General features: G+C 33.8%; 1 protein-coding gene across 1 annotated transcript in view; it reads left to right on the top strand.

Moving 5' to 3' along the window:
- Positions 1–21,374, top strand: part of LOC124367969 (zinc finger protein 236-like) — a 61,212-nt gene that overhangs the window by 5,625 nt on the left and 34,213 nt on the right. The window contains exons 5-14 of the mRNA XM_046825208.1: positions 443–607; positions 942–1,079; positions 2,883–3,032; positions 4,562–4,682; positions 5,435–5,586; positions 8,175–8,256; positions 12,126–12,207; positions 15,328–15,460; positions 16,950–17,089; positions 21,144–21,313. Of these exons, the coding sequence (XP_046681164.1) occupies positions 443–607; positions 942–1,079; positions 2,883–3,032; positions 4,562–4,682; positions 5,435–5,586; positions 8,175–8,256; positions 12,126–12,207; positions 15,328–15,460; positions 16,950–17,089; positions 21,144–21,313 (1,333 nt within the window). The remainder of the gene's footprint in view (positions 1–442; positions 608–941; positions 1,080–2,882; positions 3,033–4,561; positions 4,683–5,434; positions 5,587–8,174; positions 8,257–12,125; positions 12,208–15,327; positions 15,461–16,949; positions 17,090–21,143; positions 21,314–21,374) is intronic.

The following is a 21,374-nucleotide window of genomic DNA, read 5'->3' as shown; positions in this document are numbered from 1 at the left end:
ACAGGGTTGTTTTAGTATCTGAAGGAAAAGCCACACAAATTCCTGGCAGTCCTGCATCCTTCAACATTCCGGTAAGTGTAGGGTCTTGGTAGCATCTGAAGGATAAAGCCATACAGGTGTCATTCATCTTTCAACATTCCGGTAAGTGTAGGGTCTTGGTAGCATCTGAAGGACAAAGCCATACAGGTGTCATTCATCTTTCAACATTCTGGTAAGTGTAGGGCTTTGTCATTTTTTTAAGGCTAAACCACACAAGTGTCGTGCATCCATTAAGAAGACTTAAAACATACAAAACATGTAACAATACCATTGCATTATATAGACACTTTGTTTAGTAGTTAGATTTTAGAAGTTTTGACAATGTAAATAGTAAACAGGCCGTTCTAGAAAGAAGTGATTGAACTGTTTTGAACCGTGTAGTGTTATACATTTTTTGTTGTAGAGCAATCTAATTCTGCATAAGGCCACCCACCAGTTGGACAACCTCGAATGTCCGGAGTGCCTCAAGAAGTTCAGCCGGGTGGCCAGTCTCAAGGCGCATATCATGTTGCACGAGAGAGAGGAGAGTCTCTTCTGTACCGAGTGTGGTGACGAGTTCGGCAATCAGGTGAGTCACAAACAGCTGTTCAGTAGCAGAAAGAGGTTTTAAAGTGACTTTCATATCAGTGTGATACTTCGTGTTGCTCCTACTTCCAAAGGATTAGACTACAGTTTACTGAGTAGCTTGGGTGAGAAAAAAAAATCCATCTCTGCACTTTCTAGACGCAAGTACGGTTTACACCCTAAATGTAACATTATTAGGTGCTACATCTTCTCTTTTTATAAAAAGAATAGTGTGAGTTCTAAAGAGCCAAAATAGTGTTTAAATGTGCTTCCTATCTTTTGTTTCCTCCTTTTTTCATATCTGTCTGTCAGTTGTTGAAGTGTTGGTGTGTCCACAGGTACAACTAGACAAACACATGCAGAGTCACGACGAGGAGTGGGTCAACCCAAAAGCCAGGGTGTACCGTTGTCCCAGCTGTGACAAACAGTATTCAAGAGCCTCCGTGCTGAGGCAGCACATGAAGGACCACTACAAGGTGCATTGTTTTGTCCTTTGATGTTTATTCTTTGTTACATCGCATGAAAGTTTGAACTCATATGCACCACAAGTTATATAACCCACACACACACACAATATAACCCATATAATTATCAGGTGACCAACGAATCGTAGTCGTTATTCCCTTCCCCAAATACAGATATAAAACTTAAAGAGCGTAGGTCAACGTGGATACCAAACTAGGTGCCGAGACAGCTAACTTTGATTAATTAACTATCGCTCCTTTATGATTTATTGAGCGTATTATAATCACAACATATTATGGATAGGGGAAAGTAATATGTAGCTAAAAATGAGTAAAAGTGTCATCCTGTACTTATTTGGACGTAAGTTAATATATAATAGTAAAGCCTAAACTAATCTTGCTTCTATATAATATTGAATTTGTCTCACTGTATAACTTCTGGTGGCACTCCACCTACTGCTCTGCTGTCAAGCCTAACTGTCTCGACCTTTGTTCAAACGTTTCTGTAATACTATCTACACATGGAAGAAATCTCTAATTGTAACCTGCCATCACGTAACTCTTTTACCATCGGCACAACGTATTACTTGTAGAAACTAAAAGCTATTAAGGTATTTAGAATTAAGAGGTGTAACTCCTTTAACTCTATGCACTCGAAGGCAGTATTTATAGTTTGTCCTTGGAGCTCCTTATGGCCAGCTCTACTGGCTGCTCCCATTCTGTTGGAAGCACGGATTAATTTTTGCCGTAATGTTATCTCAGCTCCTATGTCCAGTTGTACTGGCCAAGATATAATACGTCCATAGCTCGTAAGGCCAGCACCACTGACCACTAAACATAGCAGTTATTTTCTAATGTTTTCTTTGTTTTATAATGAATGGTGAGTATTGAAATCAAGCAGCTTTATTTTAAAGTAATTTATAAGTAAAGCAGTACGATTTTAAATTAGCCTATAATTCTTCTCTAAACATTTACTGTGCAAATAAGAAGAATGATTCATAATGGGCCTACACACTAAAGTGATAGAAACCTAATAAATTTTACTAGAAGATGTGTGCTAACTATTCTTGTTTACACATAGGTATGTATTTTTAAAAGTTTTATTCCGTAAAAAATATAAAGACTATGAAAAATGTAAAATAGTTCGTGTCTGAGTATAAAATAACTGTAAAAGTCTACTTTATAACATTTTACTACATATCTTTGTTAACAGTATATGTATAAGAATTAAATTTTCCAAATGTATGTTTATCTTTGTAATGGAAGGATTCATTAAAAATAAAATTTTAAATTAGTTTTCATTTCTTAAACATTTAAATTACTATACAAATCACGCACAGGAAATTAAAAATAATTCTAATCTGGTGAGGCAAACAACAAATATGGCCGCTGAGCTGTCAGTGAAAGTAGTGCGGCCATCTGTACTGGCCATACGAGTTGTGAGGACAAACTACGGCAAAACTAACGCGAGCTGTCTGCAACCTTGGTGTGGCCAGTGCTGCTGGCCTTTCAAGTGCAAAGGGTTAAGGCTGCCTTTCATCTTTGAGTTGGTTGCAGACAATCCTCAAAGCTATTTGTGATAAATACTTCTATTGAACACCAAAATTTTATTTTGTACATCGTCACAACTCTTTGCTTTGTACCAGGTGTAGGAGAGAAGGTAAGTCTAATACAGCTTGTTCCGAACAACTTCTATCAGTTTTATTAAGTAGATAAGTAACTGAAAGATTAATACCTTCTCTTCAGAGATGTGGTGTTGGCCTTATCATAGCTACCGGAGATGCTAAAATTGTAACCGGTTGTTTGGTTGGACAGGTGAAGGCAGCTCTGAGTGCCAACAGCTACAACCGAGCTGTGAGAAGAGGACGACTGTTACACTCCTGTACCGTTTGTAGCAAGACCTTCCAGAAGCCCAGTCAGCTGATACGGCACAACCGCATCCATACGGGGGAGAAACCGTTCAAGGTATATCAAATATTCAATTCGTCATCACAAACGCGAAGCGCTCTTAGTCCAGAACACAATTTTTTACCTTTTCAGTTGAAGACATTTTTTGAGGTGATATTTCAAAAAGTGCATTTTTTTTATTGCTGTATCAAAAAGAGCCAGGCAAACTGTACTTTTTTACAGCCGCCCACATTATATGTTGTAACTTTGTTACTTTCGCACCAAACATTAAAAAATTATCTATTAGTAATAAAGTACAACACGTTGAATTATTTTCTTTTTTAAATTTTGCTCCAAGAAGTGCAAGTTCAGAAATTTCTCACACAGTAGATGGTGTTATAGTTCTCACCCAAATTGTGTTATGGCATGTAAATTCAAATTTCTCAGTACTATCTAGAAAAATAAACTTTTTACGATTGTTTTTATACAAAATTTTAGTTAAAATATTTTAAATTGGTTATTAATTATTGTCTTTTGTTTGGTCAGTGGATTGGCTACTTCATACACATGATGTTTTTCATATTCATACAAATACATAAAGTTTTTCAGAGATCATGGTTAAAAACAGATGTTGGCAATGAAAGGTTTAAGGAGGGTAGAAACAAAATTATGCCAAATCATGCAACTGTAGTTATGGGTATGTTTACATTTTGTATTTCTGTTCACAAAAAATCATTACATCATATGGATAAGCTTTTGAAAAAAGAAACACTTTAAAATTATGGCAGCTATGCTACTTTGTGTTTGTGGCTATGGATTGTGTATATGTACATTGTTCAGAATAGTGTCAAAACATTATAGTAACTTCATTGCGTAAAAGAACATTCAATTTATATCATAATAGTCAAAAAGTATTATAGATTGACTGTATTTCAGCCATTTTCTGTCGTTAATACTTTACAAAAACTAAAACATTAGGTTTTAAAAAATAGTAGAGTAAACAGTAACTAAATTTGACATAAATAATCACTAAAAATGTAAGTGGAAATATACAATTTGATGCTTTTACTGAGGATCGTAATGTAGTTTTTATTTGTGGTATGGAAAATAATATACCTTTGAAAAGGCTAAGACTGGAAAAGTTTTCCAAGTGGTTTTCTCCTCATCTTGTTAATCTGCTTAAGCAGAAGAGAAAAACCCATAGAAAATTCAGGAGGGCTGGTAAATGTAACAACTACAGAATTTTTTCCTGTCTCAGAAAAGATGTCAAGGTTGAGTTAGTTCTTTGTAAGAAATTCTTTACTAAGAAGTAACTCCTCGATGGCCAAGTGTGTTGAGGAGGAGATCACATCTTTGAATTTGTATCTAGATTTAAGAATATTGATACATTTACATTTCTCCAAAAAATTGTAATAAAGACTATTGACTATTAAAAGATAAAAAGTAAAAACTTCTGCTGTGTGAATGGAATACCCACTTTTGTTATCAAGCGAATGGCTGAGATTGTTGCGCCCATCCTAACCTCACTTTTTAATTGGAGTTTAGAAGGATTCCCAGCTGATTCAATTTGTTATCAGCTGTTTGTGAACTGTTCTGTTCGGTTACAGTGTGAGTTGTGCTCAAGATCATTCAACCAGAAAGGTTCCTTGCTGATTCACATGATGTCTACACACAAAGGGATGCGTCCTTACCAGTGCCAATTCTGCAGTGCCGCTTTCAGTCAAAAAGGTACATGGTTTGTGTTAAAGTGTAGAATTAAGTTCCAAAATAAAAAAATCTTCAATAGTGAAGTTTTCCTTGGAAATTCCATTAATTTTCTTTGATATAAAATTTGACAAATACATTTTACGTAAAAAATGTATTTTTAGAATTTAATTTAGAAATTATTCTCTAAAGGGTGCAATTTACTGTCACCAGTGAGTAATTTATTATTTTTTATGTTAGGCTAAAATTATTAGGATGTCTTGATTATTTAATTACCCTTCATTTAGGGCAATAATTAATTGATCTATTACAAAATAGTTTTAGGAATTAGTTTTGTTGATATACAACTTACATGAACTGTGCTATCACCATCATCTATAGTGTGCAATGTTCTCTGAGGAACTTCACCTGATTTCAAAAAAGTATTCATTGCACAAAGATAACCACATTTCATTCTTGCTCCAATGCATAACCATTCCGGTTTTATTGTCAATGCTATAAAAAAATATTCAATTCTATTCTATCCTTTGATCTTTAACCCTCTCTGTTCCCATACATTTTTCAGGGTGATTGCATACAAGTTGTGTGATGGAAATTGCATGTTTTGTCACATTGTATTAATACTCTGCTTTAAAAATGGAGTATAAAAAGTATTCATTGTTTTTGTAATGTGGTTAAAAGACACATCTTTTCAGCATCATTTGAAACATTTGTGAAATCCGGATTTGTTGCAAGTTTTACCGTTGCATGAAATTATTGGTGTTGTTGCGATGCAGGAAACTTGCGTGCCCATGTGGTGAGGCTCCATTCCATCCCCAACACCCAGGAAACAGTGTACCAGTGCAAGGAGTGCTCTTGTGTGTTCCGCAAGCTCGGCAGTCTTAACGCTCATCAAAATCGGATGCATCCTCCATACACTAATTCGCAGGTGATTACCTTAATTTATTAGATGTTTTAAAAATTTAAGTTTCAGTTCTATATTAAAATTTTAGTTCTTAAGCTTGGCATCTTATTCACAACAGAAATATTTCCTCCTGTAATTACGTAACGATGTGATACACACAAGGCAGAGCAGTTCAGAACCAAACTTAAATATTATATTAAATAACCAAAATGTGTCTCAACTAAGTAAAACAAAATTATTAGTTTTACTAATCAATGAAAGTTTAGGTTGGGATTTATACGTTAAAAACGTGTTTTGAAAAAATATCAGGTATATTTGCTATCAGAAAATTGGTTACGTTTTGTAATTTAAAAACATAAAAAATCATTTACTTTTCTCTGATTCAATCCCAAATTTTGTTTGGCTTAATTCTTTATGGTGCAACTAATAAAGCAAATCTGGAGAAAATTCTCCTAGCACAAAAAACAGCTGTTAGGGAAATATTAAATCTTCAATGGAGAAACACTGCCATGGCCGGTTTTATGGAGCTGGGTTTTATGACTGTGTATATTTTATACACAGGTTTTATAGTTTGTATATTTTACAAACAGTACTTCATTTTAAGAATTGAAATTTGTCTATTAAATAATTAACAGTAACTCATGGTTAGTTACAATACTCGAAATTGGAATTTAATTATCTTGGAAAAGCCAAATTTAGAAATCTATCAAAAAAACCCAAGCTACACAGGTCAAACATTTTTTTCAAAATTACCTCTTTACATTAAAACATAAAATAGTACACACAAATTTAGGAAATATCTTAAACTGTTTTTAATTAAGAATCCATTTTACTCTTTTTTGAAGATTTTTATTTGAATAATTGAAACCGTACATCGCCGCTCGCACACCCACAGCAAACCATCAGGGAAGCGTGCCCCCATGGTGGCGAACGGGAAGCCGGATCAAAACTAAACTAGGTAAAATAAAGAACACCGTGGTCAGTATACTCAGGTTCATTTACTATGACATAACATAGGCCTATCCAGCGAGAGAAAAAACAAAATTTTTCAACAAATTTCACACCAAAATGAACCTTCCTGTCACAGAACAAAAATTTAAGCGTTTTACTCTTGGTAAAAAAAAAAAAAAAAATTTAATTATTATAAAAAAAACTGATGGCCATAAGTAGCAGCCTATTAACAGGAAACTAAATTTAAAATTTGATGGCAGAAGGCCTTAAATTAACCAAGTAGGCTATAAGGGGGAGTTATGGGCTAAAAGACCCGAAGAACGTTACATCTCTCAGAAAGGCTTAAAAAATTTAGTAAAATGAACCTTCAGCAGTCTCTCTGGGTTTGTTTACAAAAACTACATAACACGTGACACATTACAAACAATATTGGCTGCAGAAAAAAAATGAACTGTAACATATAGCCTAGGACTGGTCCTCACTGAGAGACAGAAAATTAATTTAAGCCGAAAAGAAAGGGTGAAAACTAATAAAAGTGTAAGAGAATTAATTTGAAAGCCAATTTAAAAATTTAGTTAACAGCCAGAAGTACTAAAATTTAATAAAAAGCAAAACTACAATTTGGAAAACCATGTGCTCTTAACCTTCACAGTTTGAAAAATAAAAATAATCACTAAAATTTAAAAGAAAGCAAAACTTACTCATCAGTGAGGGGCCGTAAACTTAGCCGCACATGTCAGAAGGAAAACAGCTCAGTAAAACTAACAAAACAACTTAAATAAACAAAATTTTCAATCTGGAGCTACTCCTAACTTGTACACCACGGTTCGGACTCTTGACGCCACCCTCCCGGAAAGGCCAAACGCCTTCAAATGGTCAGTGGCCTCTGCAGCCAATAAACCACACACACATACACTATATAAAACACACATGAGCCGGGGAGATATAGGTATTGAACCGGCTCATTATATTTAGGGATTTATGAGTTTTGTATTTTATAATAAGGCCTATATTGTTATACCTAGTTTAACGTAGCCTAATTGATGCAATTCATGTACTAAAATATTGAATAAAGAGATACTGATTGATTTGATAACTCTCAGCGTATTAACGTAAGGCCACCCCGGTAACATCATAATATAGGATTTCGATCAGCCAACTTTAGAACCATTTAATTTTCAATAATATGCATCAGCATCCAACGTACCATTTAATTAACTATTTCATTACAAAATGACGTGATAAATTTAACACCAAAGCACCTGCAAGCCTGGTGACATACTCAGCTTTAAAACCCACACGTTCAGGTTTGAAGACGTATAAAAGAAACGTAACTTGGCGTTTGTATAGAACAGTACACCAACTGTTGAATGTAAATTATCATGATCCTGTCCCATCAGCTTTGGTATAAAACATGTGTGAGATTATAAATTAGCTAAAGAAATGATTTCAATGCAGGAAGGAAATGTTATGGTAATCTAGAAGTAAGTGAGTTGACATATATTGTTTTACAGTTTGACTACACCATCCTTAGAATTGAATTGAGGCTATATAATCTAAATACCACCTATCAATAGAAACGTTGAAATGTTAATACATATTCTATCATTACATAATGGTTTTTATATAATTTGTGCTTATTCAATTCCCTATGCTTTCAGGATGTAAAGAAACCTGTTGATGTTAACCAGATCAAAGTGAAAGCACAGATTCCTGCAGGACTGAAAGATACCTCGGATAAAGGTGAGTGCTGTAGCCAGTAAGTAAGTTTTCAGGTTTTTTGAAACTGAAATCAGATTCCTAATCTGTTTACTATATTCAGCATGTATCCATTGGACCAGGTGTACTGGGAAACGGCTCACGGTTATTTGTTGGTTTGGGAGCAATTTTACTGATGTAGGGGAAAATTACACACTTGTTTCCTTGGCATGTGGGAAAAATACGTCCAAGACTGCTGGAAGTTAAAATAAAAATATATACAACAGATTAATATTGTTTATCATTACAATGTAAGTAGCAACATATTGTTGCGTTCTTATAAGATCGTCCTAACTGAGCTCTGATATAATTTTCATAGTTATGCATTTTTGCGAGATAGAATCAACAAAAGGTGAACACAAAGCTTCAAATGTACACCAGGAATCGCACACAGTAAAATCGATCAGTTTTGATGAAAGAATTGTGGTAGTATAATACATTTTATCATGTACCCTTTTAGGATAATAAAAACACGAGATTGGGGATCTTCTCAGATATGTTAATATTTATACTTTTCATATGGTTACATCAGGACAATGTGCATTTAAGTTCAAGTCTAATGAAAAAAAAATCAAAGAAAGGTGCCTAGGAAGTTAGTTATACGTATATGCTAAGTCCATAGGAAGTTATGAATGAACAAATCTTAACCCTTGATTTTGCAGAAATCTCAGATTTGGTGGGTGAATAGAAGAAAACGAAGGTGTACAGGATAAGACCTTTAAGATTTACTTGACCTTTGTGGATCACTGACAAGATATCTGATCATGAAATTGCCGAGCCTTATGAGCCACAGAGACGAACTCATCTTGTCATAGCATACTGTTATTATTAATCTCCTGTTATTGTGTTTTTAGACTGCTATGCCTATTGGGTGTGGATTTCATTAATTGTGACAAATTGGTAGAAATGAAAGATTTACAATTTAGGACTTAGAAATTAACATGGTGGAAGTTGCTGGCACAAAGGTTTGGTTGGAACAACCAGTCCCCAAAGCTGACTATAATTTTAACACTTTGAGTGCTGGCCCTAAATAACATGTAACTCTGTAGAATGCTGGGCGTTTTAGGTGGTTTTCAAAAGTTTATTAAAAAAAAAGTATTTAAGGTATAAGAAAAAGACTTTCATGCCTTAATTCAGCTTACTTTCGTCTTTCTTTTAACGTGAGATTGTTGGTAATATTTTAATAAACTACACATAAAAAATGTTTTGAAAAAAAAAATTATTTTTTGAAACAGTTTTTTTTATCTAAACAACTAAACTAAGCATATATACAATTATTTACAATGACCCATTTACAAATATAAACTATCCTTTGAATAATACAAATCATGTTTTTATATTTTGTAGTTTTTTTGACAATAAAACTATGCCGACATATTGATGCGTCGGCATTACTTTCGCTGTCGGTACAGTTTTCAGAATCTGTAACATAATAATATGCTATGTAAAATATGAATATATTTTCATTTTATTCATATAAATAGAATATTAGTTGAATAAAGTTAATTTATTATAATACGAATTATAGTTTGATTCACGAAAACAATAACATAACCAAACTTTTAGACTGATGTTTATGTGATAAATAGACTTATTCTTACCTGAAATATGTGTCTCATCTTCTTCCATAAAATCAGGATCAATGTCAGAATCGTCAAAAATACTATCAACAACAATAAAACTATCATCATCTAATACATCACTGATTGCAACGTCGTTCAAGCTGCGAGAAGCCATGATTGCGCCATCGACTGTCGGCTGCAACGAACGTCACGTCAGCGGCACGTAAACAAAGTGACCGAAGTTGCTTTGTCATCAAGCTCATTCAATACATCTGACGCCTTCTAGCGGTGAATTGTGTTACTAAAAAACCAAATAACATTGTAGAGTAGGCAAAATCCGTTTAAATACGGACAATGTAATATAATACCAATTGAAATGACAACCACGTAAAACTACGGGATTAGCATTCTTCGGAAGTTTCGCCGTTCCGTAAAATTACGGGATTAGCACTCTAAGTGTTAAGAACATTAATGATTAACATTTTTAGCATTACGAGTGAGTGTTAAATGAACAAGTAATATGACATACTGAGTTACAATTGACACCAAGGTACAACTGACTTTTTAGATTTGGTTTAATACCAAGACAGGCTCAAAAACCAATCTTGCTCATGATAATAGTATTCAAATATTGAAAGCTTCCTATCATGGCTCATCGGGGCATCGCCCTGAGCCACATTTCCCTAAAAGGATATGTTAACTGATACTTAGTGGGACGAGAAGACTGGAAGATCCTTTGCCGAGCTGTTCAGTTCACTGCGACAACTTCCTACCAATGATTCTGTGCTGTACACCGCTCTCCCCACAAAACGGGGTCCACAAAGCCAAGTGCAAGGACAGTATTTGATATCCTTCCACCATATAGAGTATGCAGGAATATTGATATAGAAGTATGATACTGTGGCATCGTCACACAACTTAATATTCTTAACAACTATCTACATGTAGTTTTACTTACTTAAATTTCTATAATTTACCAGATGTGTTTTTAAGTAAGAAACATTTCAAATTGTTGTAGCGTGGAGTTAGTGTCCTGCGCTAGCACACTGTATACCTACATCTGTAAGCAAGCCACAGACTCCTTCAATTGAGAATCCCCAAATGTGGAATATACGCTGTTAGTATAGCTTTCTTACTCTCTAAGGGTTGATAGCAGATGAAATTCCAGTAGGAACTGTGAAGTCTAAGGACAAAACGTTAAGAGTGATGAAATGATATGCAAATGGGTGAGAGTTTTAAAATATGGCCGAAAGATTTATCAAGGTTAAAAACAGAGTGGGTAACTCTTAGGTGCAGAAAGTGAATGAAAAATATGTAAATGAGCAGATGTTTCTTGCTTTCTTTGAAGATCTCGTCACAAACATTTGACTGGATACAATTTAATCATCCTTCATACTACCATTTGTTTTTGCATGTAAAGAAGAATCAGTGATGACAATAATGGTAAAACGGTTGTTTTGCTTTAAGTGTTAAATCAGGCGTACTCCACCTCCTCAGGCTTATTTATATATTTGGTTGGTGAACCACAGTGGGAACTCTCTTAAGCAGCCACAGTTTAAATCCCAATTTAGAATTCTGTGCTAGCGGATTCTGTAATATGAGACAAGCATATTCTGTACTATGGGACAAGCATATTCTGTACTATGAGACAAGCATATTCTGTACTGTAGGACAAGCAGATTCTGTACTATGAGACAAGCATATTCTGTACTGTAGGACAAGCAGATTCTGCACTATGAAACAAGCATATTCTGTACTGTAGGACAAGCAGATTCTGCACTATGAGACAAGCAGATTCTGTACTGTAGGACAAGCAGATTCTGCACTATGAGACAAGCATATTCTGTACTGTAGGACAAGCAGATTCTGCACTATGAGACAAGCAGATTCTGCACTATAGGACAAGCAGATTCTGCACTATGGGACAAGCAGATTCTGCACTATGAGACAAGCAGATTCTATACAGAGATTGTGTATGAAAAATATTCAAGTTATTAGTGTTTATAGTTTACTTTTAGGGTTGAACCAGGCTCAATAACTGGCTATCCCACAGGATCAGTGCAATGTTAAGCATCAAAGAAAAATCTGAGGCTGATATGTGTTCGTATCAGTGAAGTAATGATGTTTTACAGATAACCTCAACAGAAAATCTACCATTGATTATTAGTCCATGTGCCTGATCATGCTTTTGTTTTATTTCTGTTATTAGTGATTCAATAGTATACAAAATTTTTTATATATATATATATATTTTTTTTTTTTTGTTAATTATTTTTATTTTTTTGTTTTCAGAAAATGACGCTCAAGAAGAAAAGGACCTACCGCAGCAACGAATTATAACTGTATCAAACAAACTTGAGGATGGATCTGTAAAGTGAGTACTTGGCTGTTAAAACTTTATATTTATGAAATATATTTGGAAATATTAAAATCTAAAGTTGGCTGTTTGTACAGATATTGCAAAATAATAGCAAGAATCTTTACTAACAGATTTAATTATAAATTATAAACTTGTACTGTTTGAAACTTTTATATAGTGAACACTGATAGAAGTTAATGTTAAAACATTTCATTGCTTGGTCTCACGTGTTTTTAATAAAATACTGTTGAAGTTAACTTTAAGATTTTTCTATATATTCGTATGTTCTACTTCAAGATGTAATAATAATTCAACAATTGATGTTTCTGTCGAATACTAAATTTACAATGCTGAAGGATCTATATCACTAATTGAAGCAATGAACTTACAAGCCAGTTAAAAAAAATGGAATACTGAGTACGAGATATTGTTTTAATAAAAATCACCTTAGAACTTAGAAATATTAACCCTTTGCACGCCAAGTAATTACGTATATGTTTTGCCCTAGCGCCAAATTACTGAATATTTAAATTTTTTGAAAACTGTAAAGCCATTTTTTTATTTGTTTAAGTAATTGATTTAAAGAATAAAAAACCATAAAATGCTTTTATGGGCATTTTTTAAAACGAAATATAGATATTTTTTCTATTTTAAGGACCAGTAGGTATGAAATGAATGAAAACGTTATTTTGATAAAACTGTATAATTTTTACAAACGTATACCGGTACATAAAGTAGATATGATGTGTGATAATAAATAAATACACATTTTGGAAAACAGTAAAACAATATCTTACAAACTGTTTTCTGTTTAATTTTTACGAATAATCGTCCAAAGTATGTAACCCCAAGAACGAAATCATCAAAGTCCGGATCGTCTGCGTTAGCCATAATTATGGCAATATATTCACAAGTTACGTCAAAATAATAAATAATAGTTATTACTATAGTAATAATTTTAATAGTTCACAAGCACTAAACGTAATATAAACTAATAAAACTGTAAAAACATAAACTGTCAGTGAGCAGGAACACTAGACATAGAACTTCACGAAATGGCGGCGAGTATAATAGCTTTGGGCGTTTCGAGAAGTACTGGAAACAAACATGAATAGAAAGAAACAGCTGTTACCGATTGATACTCCTCAAACGTTCAGTTGGCACGTTGGCTAATGCACTAGGCAGCAAAAGTGACTTTCTCTGCCATCTAGCGGCAAATTCGACAACTATTAAACTATCTAATGTTGTAAAATGTAGTTCGCGATATAACTCGCTATGGGCGCTGTACGGACTTTTATGCATGCGAAATAACTCGCTTATGGCGTGCAAAGGGTTAAATTTCATTAGATAAAACATTAATCAATCACTGGTAACATACCTGAGATCTTAACCACTGATTAACGCTCTTGTGAAGTTTGGCTTCTCTATCGAAGCGCTGTGTCACGAGACAGGTGTACTGGAAAGAGGTGGCAGTCACCTCTGGGTTGATTTTTGTGATCCTCTTTAAGGATCTTTGAAACCCACCTTGCACACAATTTGTGGTAGCTAAGCTTCTCAACAACTTTATAAACTAAACTCTGTCAAATGTGGAGGAAACTTCCTGAAAGTCCAATAATTATGAAACAGCAGATTCCAGAAACTTTTCAATTGATTTTCATCAACAAGATTTCAGTAACCAGACTAGGTTGAACACTGCGATCCTCGTTATGAATGTTGGTGCAACCATTTAAAAACCAATACACCCCTGACTCACTTGCTACCACTCATTATTCAATTCCGCTAAACATCACAGGTCCTTGATGAATTTAAATCGGTTATTAGTTTTTTTCCATTAAATCAAACCACACCACACAAAAGGTGGTGGTGGTGTGGTGGTTCATAACTGACCACATCAAAAGTGGCGGGTTATTAATTAGCGGCAGTGCACATGTCAGAGTGTAGAAGTAGGTGACATACGGACCACTCGATACTATAACTCGATGTGCACTGAGCGTAGAAATCTGTTTCTTTATGGCGGCTCTAACCCCTCTTTGCTGAATGAGTCCCTGACGTCTGTTACTCTATGGACTACCCTTGTACAGTAGAACCTCTTTAATCTGGCACTTTTGGGACTCGACTTGCTGAATCAAAGAAAATTCCGGACTATGGAGGTTATTTATAAAAATACAGGAGTCGTATAAATAATAACAAAATTTGCACAAAAAACTGTTACTGTATTTATTTATTATTTAAACATGAGTTATTTAAACAATATAAATCAATGTATATGCATTTTTTAAGTACAGTACATGATGAAATAAATTTGAATACAGTATGAAATACAATACAGTACTGTACTATTTGTGGTTTTAGCAACAACACTGGTAGATGGCTGGGAAAGATCTAATATCTACTTGCTTCTTACAACTATTCTTTTTATTTTAAAAATAATTTGTTATTATATGCAAGTTCATAACTTCGGCCATACTGTATTGTTTATTTGACTCAGCAAATTTTACAAAAGTGTTGATTGCTTCACTTGCTTCGTCCCGAGACACAACTTTTGTTTCCGAGACTTCTTCATCGTCACTTTCTGAAATGGTTTTCGATTCAGAACACTTTGAACTATGGATTCATCACTGATTTCTTCAAATGGTGAGAGGTCTTTATCAATCTCTAACCATTTAACGATTTCGGTGCTTGGAATATTTCTCAGCTGACTCATTTCACTAGTTTTTTTCTCTAATCTCTACCAGATTAATTTGTAGGCCTACGTCTTCATCATATTAAATAGGATCATTCTCATTAGGAACATCGTCATTGTTCATAACACCTGGCCAAAGTATCCTCCATGATCTTTTAACTGTTTCATTCTAAAATTTTCGGGTCCCATGCCTAACCTTAAATTTATGTAGCCCACCACTTGAAAAAGTACATTTATTTTAATTTTTGTCTATTGCCGTTGATGACGGATTATAGTCAATTCCAGACTATAGAATGCCGGATTAAGGAGGTTTTACTGTATGTAATATGTCTTTTTTACACTGTTATGTTTTACAATAACGAAAGTTATTTAATTTTACCTGACCAATAGACATTAATGACTACCTTAATTATTTAATTCACTCTAAATCATCTGACCTGATTGGTCGACAGACACACCACAATGAAGCAGAGGCAGATTGGCACGATCAAATGGCACCAGTGCAGTTTCTGCGGGAAAGAGTTCAAGAAACCCTCGGACCTGGTCAGGCATACTCGCATTCACACTCAGGAGAAACCTTATAAGGTAAGTGAACCCTTTGTTACTGCCCAAGGAAAAGGTATAGGTCATAAGATAAGTGAGAAAGAAACTTTCACAGAAAAAATCACAATAGAAGAGACTATTAGGTCCCTAAACCATTTAACCCTTTGAGTACCTAGTATTTATCGAGTTGGTGCGCTGAACAGTGCCAGGTTTTTTTCTAGTGGGTGCACCTAAAAGTGCCAACCCTTTTGAAAGCATTTTGCAAGGTTTCAGTAAAAAATTTACAGTTTGATTATTTAATAAGCTGTCAACATATCTTTTTTTGTAAATTTTAATACTTACGTAAAAGAATTCCAGAATTTATTTAAATTTCATTTTTCAACCTAATTATCATTAACAAATCATATCCATTTCTTTGTCCATATCACTGGAAAGAGTATTCAATTGTCTACAAATCTTGAAAAATGTATATCATTATATGTATATCACATTGTTTCCGGTAGCCATATCAACCAAAAATGTTTATCTGTGAGTTCTAGATTGATTTTCGTTAAAGTCAATTGATCGGAAGTGTACTATAACAATTTATTTTGAAAAGAACAGTTCTTCACAAACAATTTTATATAATATTACAGGTTTTTTATTTTTAGTGATTTTTTTCCCGGACGTCCGGTAAAATTGGACCTTGGCGTTTTTCTTTAAACTTTTGACGTCCGGTAAAATCGGACGTTGGCATTCAAAGGGTTAAGACTTCAAGCTTATTTAGAGCTTATAGAGGATAGATTCATTCCTTGTGCTTTTACAAAGTGGATTAGATCTAGCGTTACAGATCAATAAATTATGGCTTTTACGGCAAGTGTCTATTTTGTGTACATCCTAAAGTCACGAAGCTAGACGTTAGTCCAAATCTCAGAGACAGACAATTCTCACTCTAATTTCTATCAGTGCAAAGTTCTAATGAGTAAGGAATTTACAAGAGACGCTTGCCATAAAGTTTGATAGCTATCTAAACATGGTTATTATATTATTTTTTTGGTTGATAGTATTTTGACCTTGTTGAGGGTCTCATAAATTGAAAACACTAACTGTTTATTTAGTAGGGATTTTTGAATTTTTTATTTCTTGACGGTGTTACATTTTACAACCTTTAATAACAATAATGTTAAATAAATTGAATATTATAGGTTTTGTGAGAACATAGTGAAATAATATAAATCATATTTGAGAGTCATTTTGGGTTTTTGGGTAGTGTTATTACATGTTAACATATTTTGTGTATTCACATAAAGGTTTCAGTATTGCAAAAACATAAGTGACTTGTTGCATATTAACTAGTGGGACTAATTAGTGTTTCTGCAGTTTTTCTACAGCATATTTTTTTGTGGAATAAGTAAAAAAAAAATCCAGTTAAGTAACTTTATTAATTTGATCAGTAACTTGTATTCATTGATTTTTGCCAATTTGTTTAACACGATCAGATCATTGTTTTGTCATTGTACGGTGCTAATGCAATGATTGTGTGTGTGTCCAGTGCAAGTATTGCTGCCGAGGGTTCAGTGTACGCTCGACGCTCGTCACTCACATGCGCACTCACACGGGAAACAAGGAGCACAAATGTAACATCTGCAACAAGTCCTTCTCTTCAGCATCTGTACTCTGGAAACATAAGAAGTGAGTTCACAAAGTCCATTTTATATATTTATCTATAAAGATATAATCTTAAAATTTCCTAGAATCTGGATATATATTAATCCTGGAACTGCCAGAGTCATAATGTGCGACACATTGAACATCGTCTGCTAATTACATCACCTTTCAAATAATCTTCATTCAAATTGTAATAAAAGTTATATCATTGTAATCGGCAGATTCCACTGTTTCTTTTTATTGCACTCTTACTGTTGTATAGAAAACGTTTATTTTTATTTTACTGGCCACTAAAAGTTAAAGATGTCTTTCTCACTATGCAATCTTGATAGCTGTAGCTGTCTGAGTTAGTTACATTTTGTTCTGTTTACTTCTACGCTGTTTTCACTCTGTATTATAAGTATACATTTTCTTGATCAGCATAACAAGCCAAATATTTGTTATATTTTGAACTTTTAAATTTAAGTTGTTTAGTGATTTTTATGGGCTCAGGAAGTAAGAAAATCGTTTTTAGAAAGTAAAAGTTTCAACTTTGGAGTACCATACATCCATGAATGTAAAGGTAAACCCAATTTTTATTTCTTTTATAATATGCTGTATCATATTCTGAACGAAATGATATGTAACACTATCTTTTGCTTAGTAACTGATATTGCATTTAATTTTTGTTTAACTTTGCGAAAGGGGTTAAAAAGCTGTGCCAGTTAACCCCTTAAGGGTTTCTTTTTTCAACCTAACTGATCCAAAATGCATATTTTTTTTATATGTATAATATTGTTGGGCTTAGGCTCTTAAATGTCTCTAAAAGTCTCAAAATCACAAAAAACATTATTTTAACACATTCGAGTCTACGCTCGAGCCAGACGCGAGCGCCATTGTTTAAACCCCCGGCCGGCGCTCGAGCGTGACTCGAGCACAGCTTTGCCGATTGATATACGGAGTTGCTCGAGTGATATTCGAGTGCCGTCTGCTGCATTAGAAAGCCAGCTTTAATGGTTAGTTCAGAAAAATTCCGCTAGGCGCTACTACGTCATACCCACTTGAGGTTTTTGTTTATCCACTGACGTGGCCTGGCGCGTCGTCAGTCTGTCTACGACAACAATAATTTTTTTTATCATTTGAAATTTTTTTGGCAATTAAAATAATTATTTGTAAATATGTATATAGTAAATGCCTTTAAAAAAATTGAAATTACTTGTTTTATTTATTCAAAAGTTAGTTTTCAAGTAACACAAGACATGCAGGAGTTTTTATTTTTCTTAAAAAATGTAAGTTTTGAAATTTTTTTTTAAATTAATTAGATTTTATAGGAATACAGTTTTACATATCATTTTAAAGAGAAAAGATAGAACTTTCAAGAAAATATAATATCTTATACAAAATATTTAACAGTTTTCTAAAAAAAAGAATCTGAAAACCAATTAATTTATTTATGCAGACCGGGTTATAAAAAACAGCAAATAGCGAGCCAGACTCCAATGTGTTAAACAAAATAAATAGAGTTTTACATATGTTTGTTGATTTTTTGAAGAATTCCAGCGTCTTGGCCCAGAGTACGGCTAAGTGATTTTGTAGTAACCCTTTTGGAAACTAATAATACATTTGCAAAGAAAGAGTTTCAATTTGATTTAAGTAATAAATAAATATAAAAAGGTTATAATGCAATAATACAGGTAAAGTAAAACACCTAATTGCATAAAGCCTCAAATAAATGCGTTGCATAGTAACAAAGGGAAGACGTTCAGTCAACGGAACAGCCACAGTCAAAGGAACGAACCAATGTAAAAATAGAACATCGCACTCACTCTAGCGGCAATTCTAGGAACTACGGCGAGCTAGCGCGACAAACAACGAGAAAACTTGAATCACTTATAACCGCGCGTATACGCGACAGCGGTACTTTTTCTGCACTTGGCTCTTGACGCGTAAACGCGACAAAAACTCTTAAGGGGTTAAGGCTAAAATGCATAATAGTTCTAGGGTTAAAACAGTGGTTCATTGAAGAATAAATCACATTTCCTGCAGTTGGCAGAACTGCTGCTAAAATCACTTTTAGTTCTTTTCCCTTCTCTCTGTTACTTCTATCATAAGCTGCATGTTGTAATGTCCGTATTAAAGGTAGGATTTTGAAATATTTTTTGCCTTGATGTTGGTATATAAAACTGTTGTAAGAAAAATTTAACAATCTTGTTTCATATTTACGATACTTTTAGATTTTATGTGTAATAAAATAATGCATGATTTCTGCCCATTTCATTGTTCACAACTACAAAGCTTTTTTGTTGAGAAAATTTACAGATCAAAATTTTGTATCAATTACTTTAGTTTATAGCATTGTTTTATTATTTAAAATTACAATAAGTGAGTTCTTTTCACCTATATATGTTGGATATACTTGTTAGAGCATACATAATGTTCATGTATAAAACCTCATTGTATGTCAGTAACGGGCTATAAAACTAATATTTAAACACAACCAAAGTTGGTGAAAACTTTAAATTTTTAGAAAATGATTTTTAACCAGTCTTATTTGTTGTGTGATTTTTACGTACAAACTCGTGACAATTCAAAATAAGTTTGTCTAAAACTTGTATATTTAGGATTTTTTTGTGTAACTGTAATGACAGCTTTGTTGACATAGACATTTTATCAGTAATATATGCACAGTACAGTTGTACATTTTAAATTATATTTCATTAATTTTTCAGCAAAATTCAAAATTGATTTCCTATTGCGTAACTGTTCTATGTAATACTGCATTCAAGATGCCTAACATTAATGTTGGGGTGTGAAATAGCCTTTTTCAATGGATTAAAAATACCCAGCTAAAGGACAGAAACAGGTTGGGTGTGATAGGGCATTGTAATGTAATGATCAAATTGTAATGTTGAATTTAACCCTTTGAGTGCCAAGTATTTATTGAGTGGGTTCACCTAAAAGTGCCAGCCAGCCCTTTTTAAGGTATTTTGTAAGGTTTCAGTAAAAAAAGTGCACAGTTTGATTATTTAATAAGCTATCAACATAATTTTTGAAATTGTTCTCTGAAAACTCTGCCTTATTAACATAACATAACAAAGTTACCTTAAAATTAAATTTAAAAATACCAAAAATGGACTTACCTAAAAAAATTCCAAAATGCATTTAAATTTCATTTTTCAATCAAATTATTATTACTAAAAATGTATATCCTTTTCTTTGTCCATATCAGTGGAAAGAGTATTCAATTGTCTATAAATCTTGACAAATATATACAGTATCATTATCTTCAATAATGAGTGAGTTATACAACTTTTAAGTTAAGAAACTAACATCACATTGTTTCCGGTAGCCGTGTCAACCAAAACTGTTTATATGTGAGTTTTAGATTGATTTTTGTTAAAGTCAATTGATGGGAAGTATAATATAACAATTTATTTTGAGAAGAACAAATTCTTCATGAACATTTTAATGTGATACTAGTTTAAAGATTAAAGTTTGCTATTTTTAGTGGCTTCTTTTTGGAACGTCCGGTAAAATCGGACATTGGCACTTTTCAGATAACTTTTGACGTCCAGTAGAATCGGACATTGGCACTTTCAGACAACTTTGACGTCCAGTAGAATCGGACTTTGGCACTTTTCAGACAGCTTTTGACGTCCAGTAAAATCGGACTTTGGCACTTTTCAGACAACTTTTGATGTCCAGTAGAATCGGACTTTGGCACTTTTCAGACAGCTTTTGACGTCTAGTAGAATCGGACATTGGCACTTTTCAGACAACTTTTGATGTCCAGTAGAATCGGACTTTGGCACTTTTCAGACAGCTTTTGACGTTTGGTAGAAACAGATATTGGCAGTTTTCAGACAATTTTTGACACCCGGTAGAATCGGACGTTGGCATTCAAGGGGTTAAAAGTGTTAATCTTTGCCATTAATGCAAATGTTAAATCCGCAATGTTTTCCTCTTTGTTTTTAAGAATAATCAAATGTTTGGAACGCATACACAAAATTAAAACCGATAAACATTGAACATGGTAATGTAAATTAAACAAGAGATAAAGTTTGACACACGCAAAGTTAATGTAAAGATTACCTGACAGGGTTCAACACTCGAACAAGACAGTGGTGGCAAAAGGAACAGCTGAAGAGCCTCAGCCGCAGGAGCAGCAGCAGGAGTCAGGGACCACTGTTCAGGTAGAGCAGAATGGTAGCAGCAGCAGCAATGTGCTGTCAGCAGACTACCAGCAGCCATTGGTTCTCACAGATCAAGGTACGGAGTCTTTCAATCTTTCAAGCGGTTACAATTTGTAGTTGGGTGATTTGTTTTACAA

Source organism: Homalodisca vitripennis, chromosome 8 (assembly GCF_021130785.1).
Source record: "Homalodisca vitripennis isolate AUS2020 chromosome 8, UT_GWSS_2.1, whole genome shotgun sequence".
In the NCBI taxonomy this organism is placed as follows: domain Eukaryota; kingdom Metazoa; phylum Arthropoda; class Insecta; order Hemiptera; family Cicadellidae; genus Homalodisca; species Homalodisca vitripennis.
Note: the sequence above shows the minus strand (reverse complement) of the source record. Positions and strands in the feature narration are given on the sequence as shown.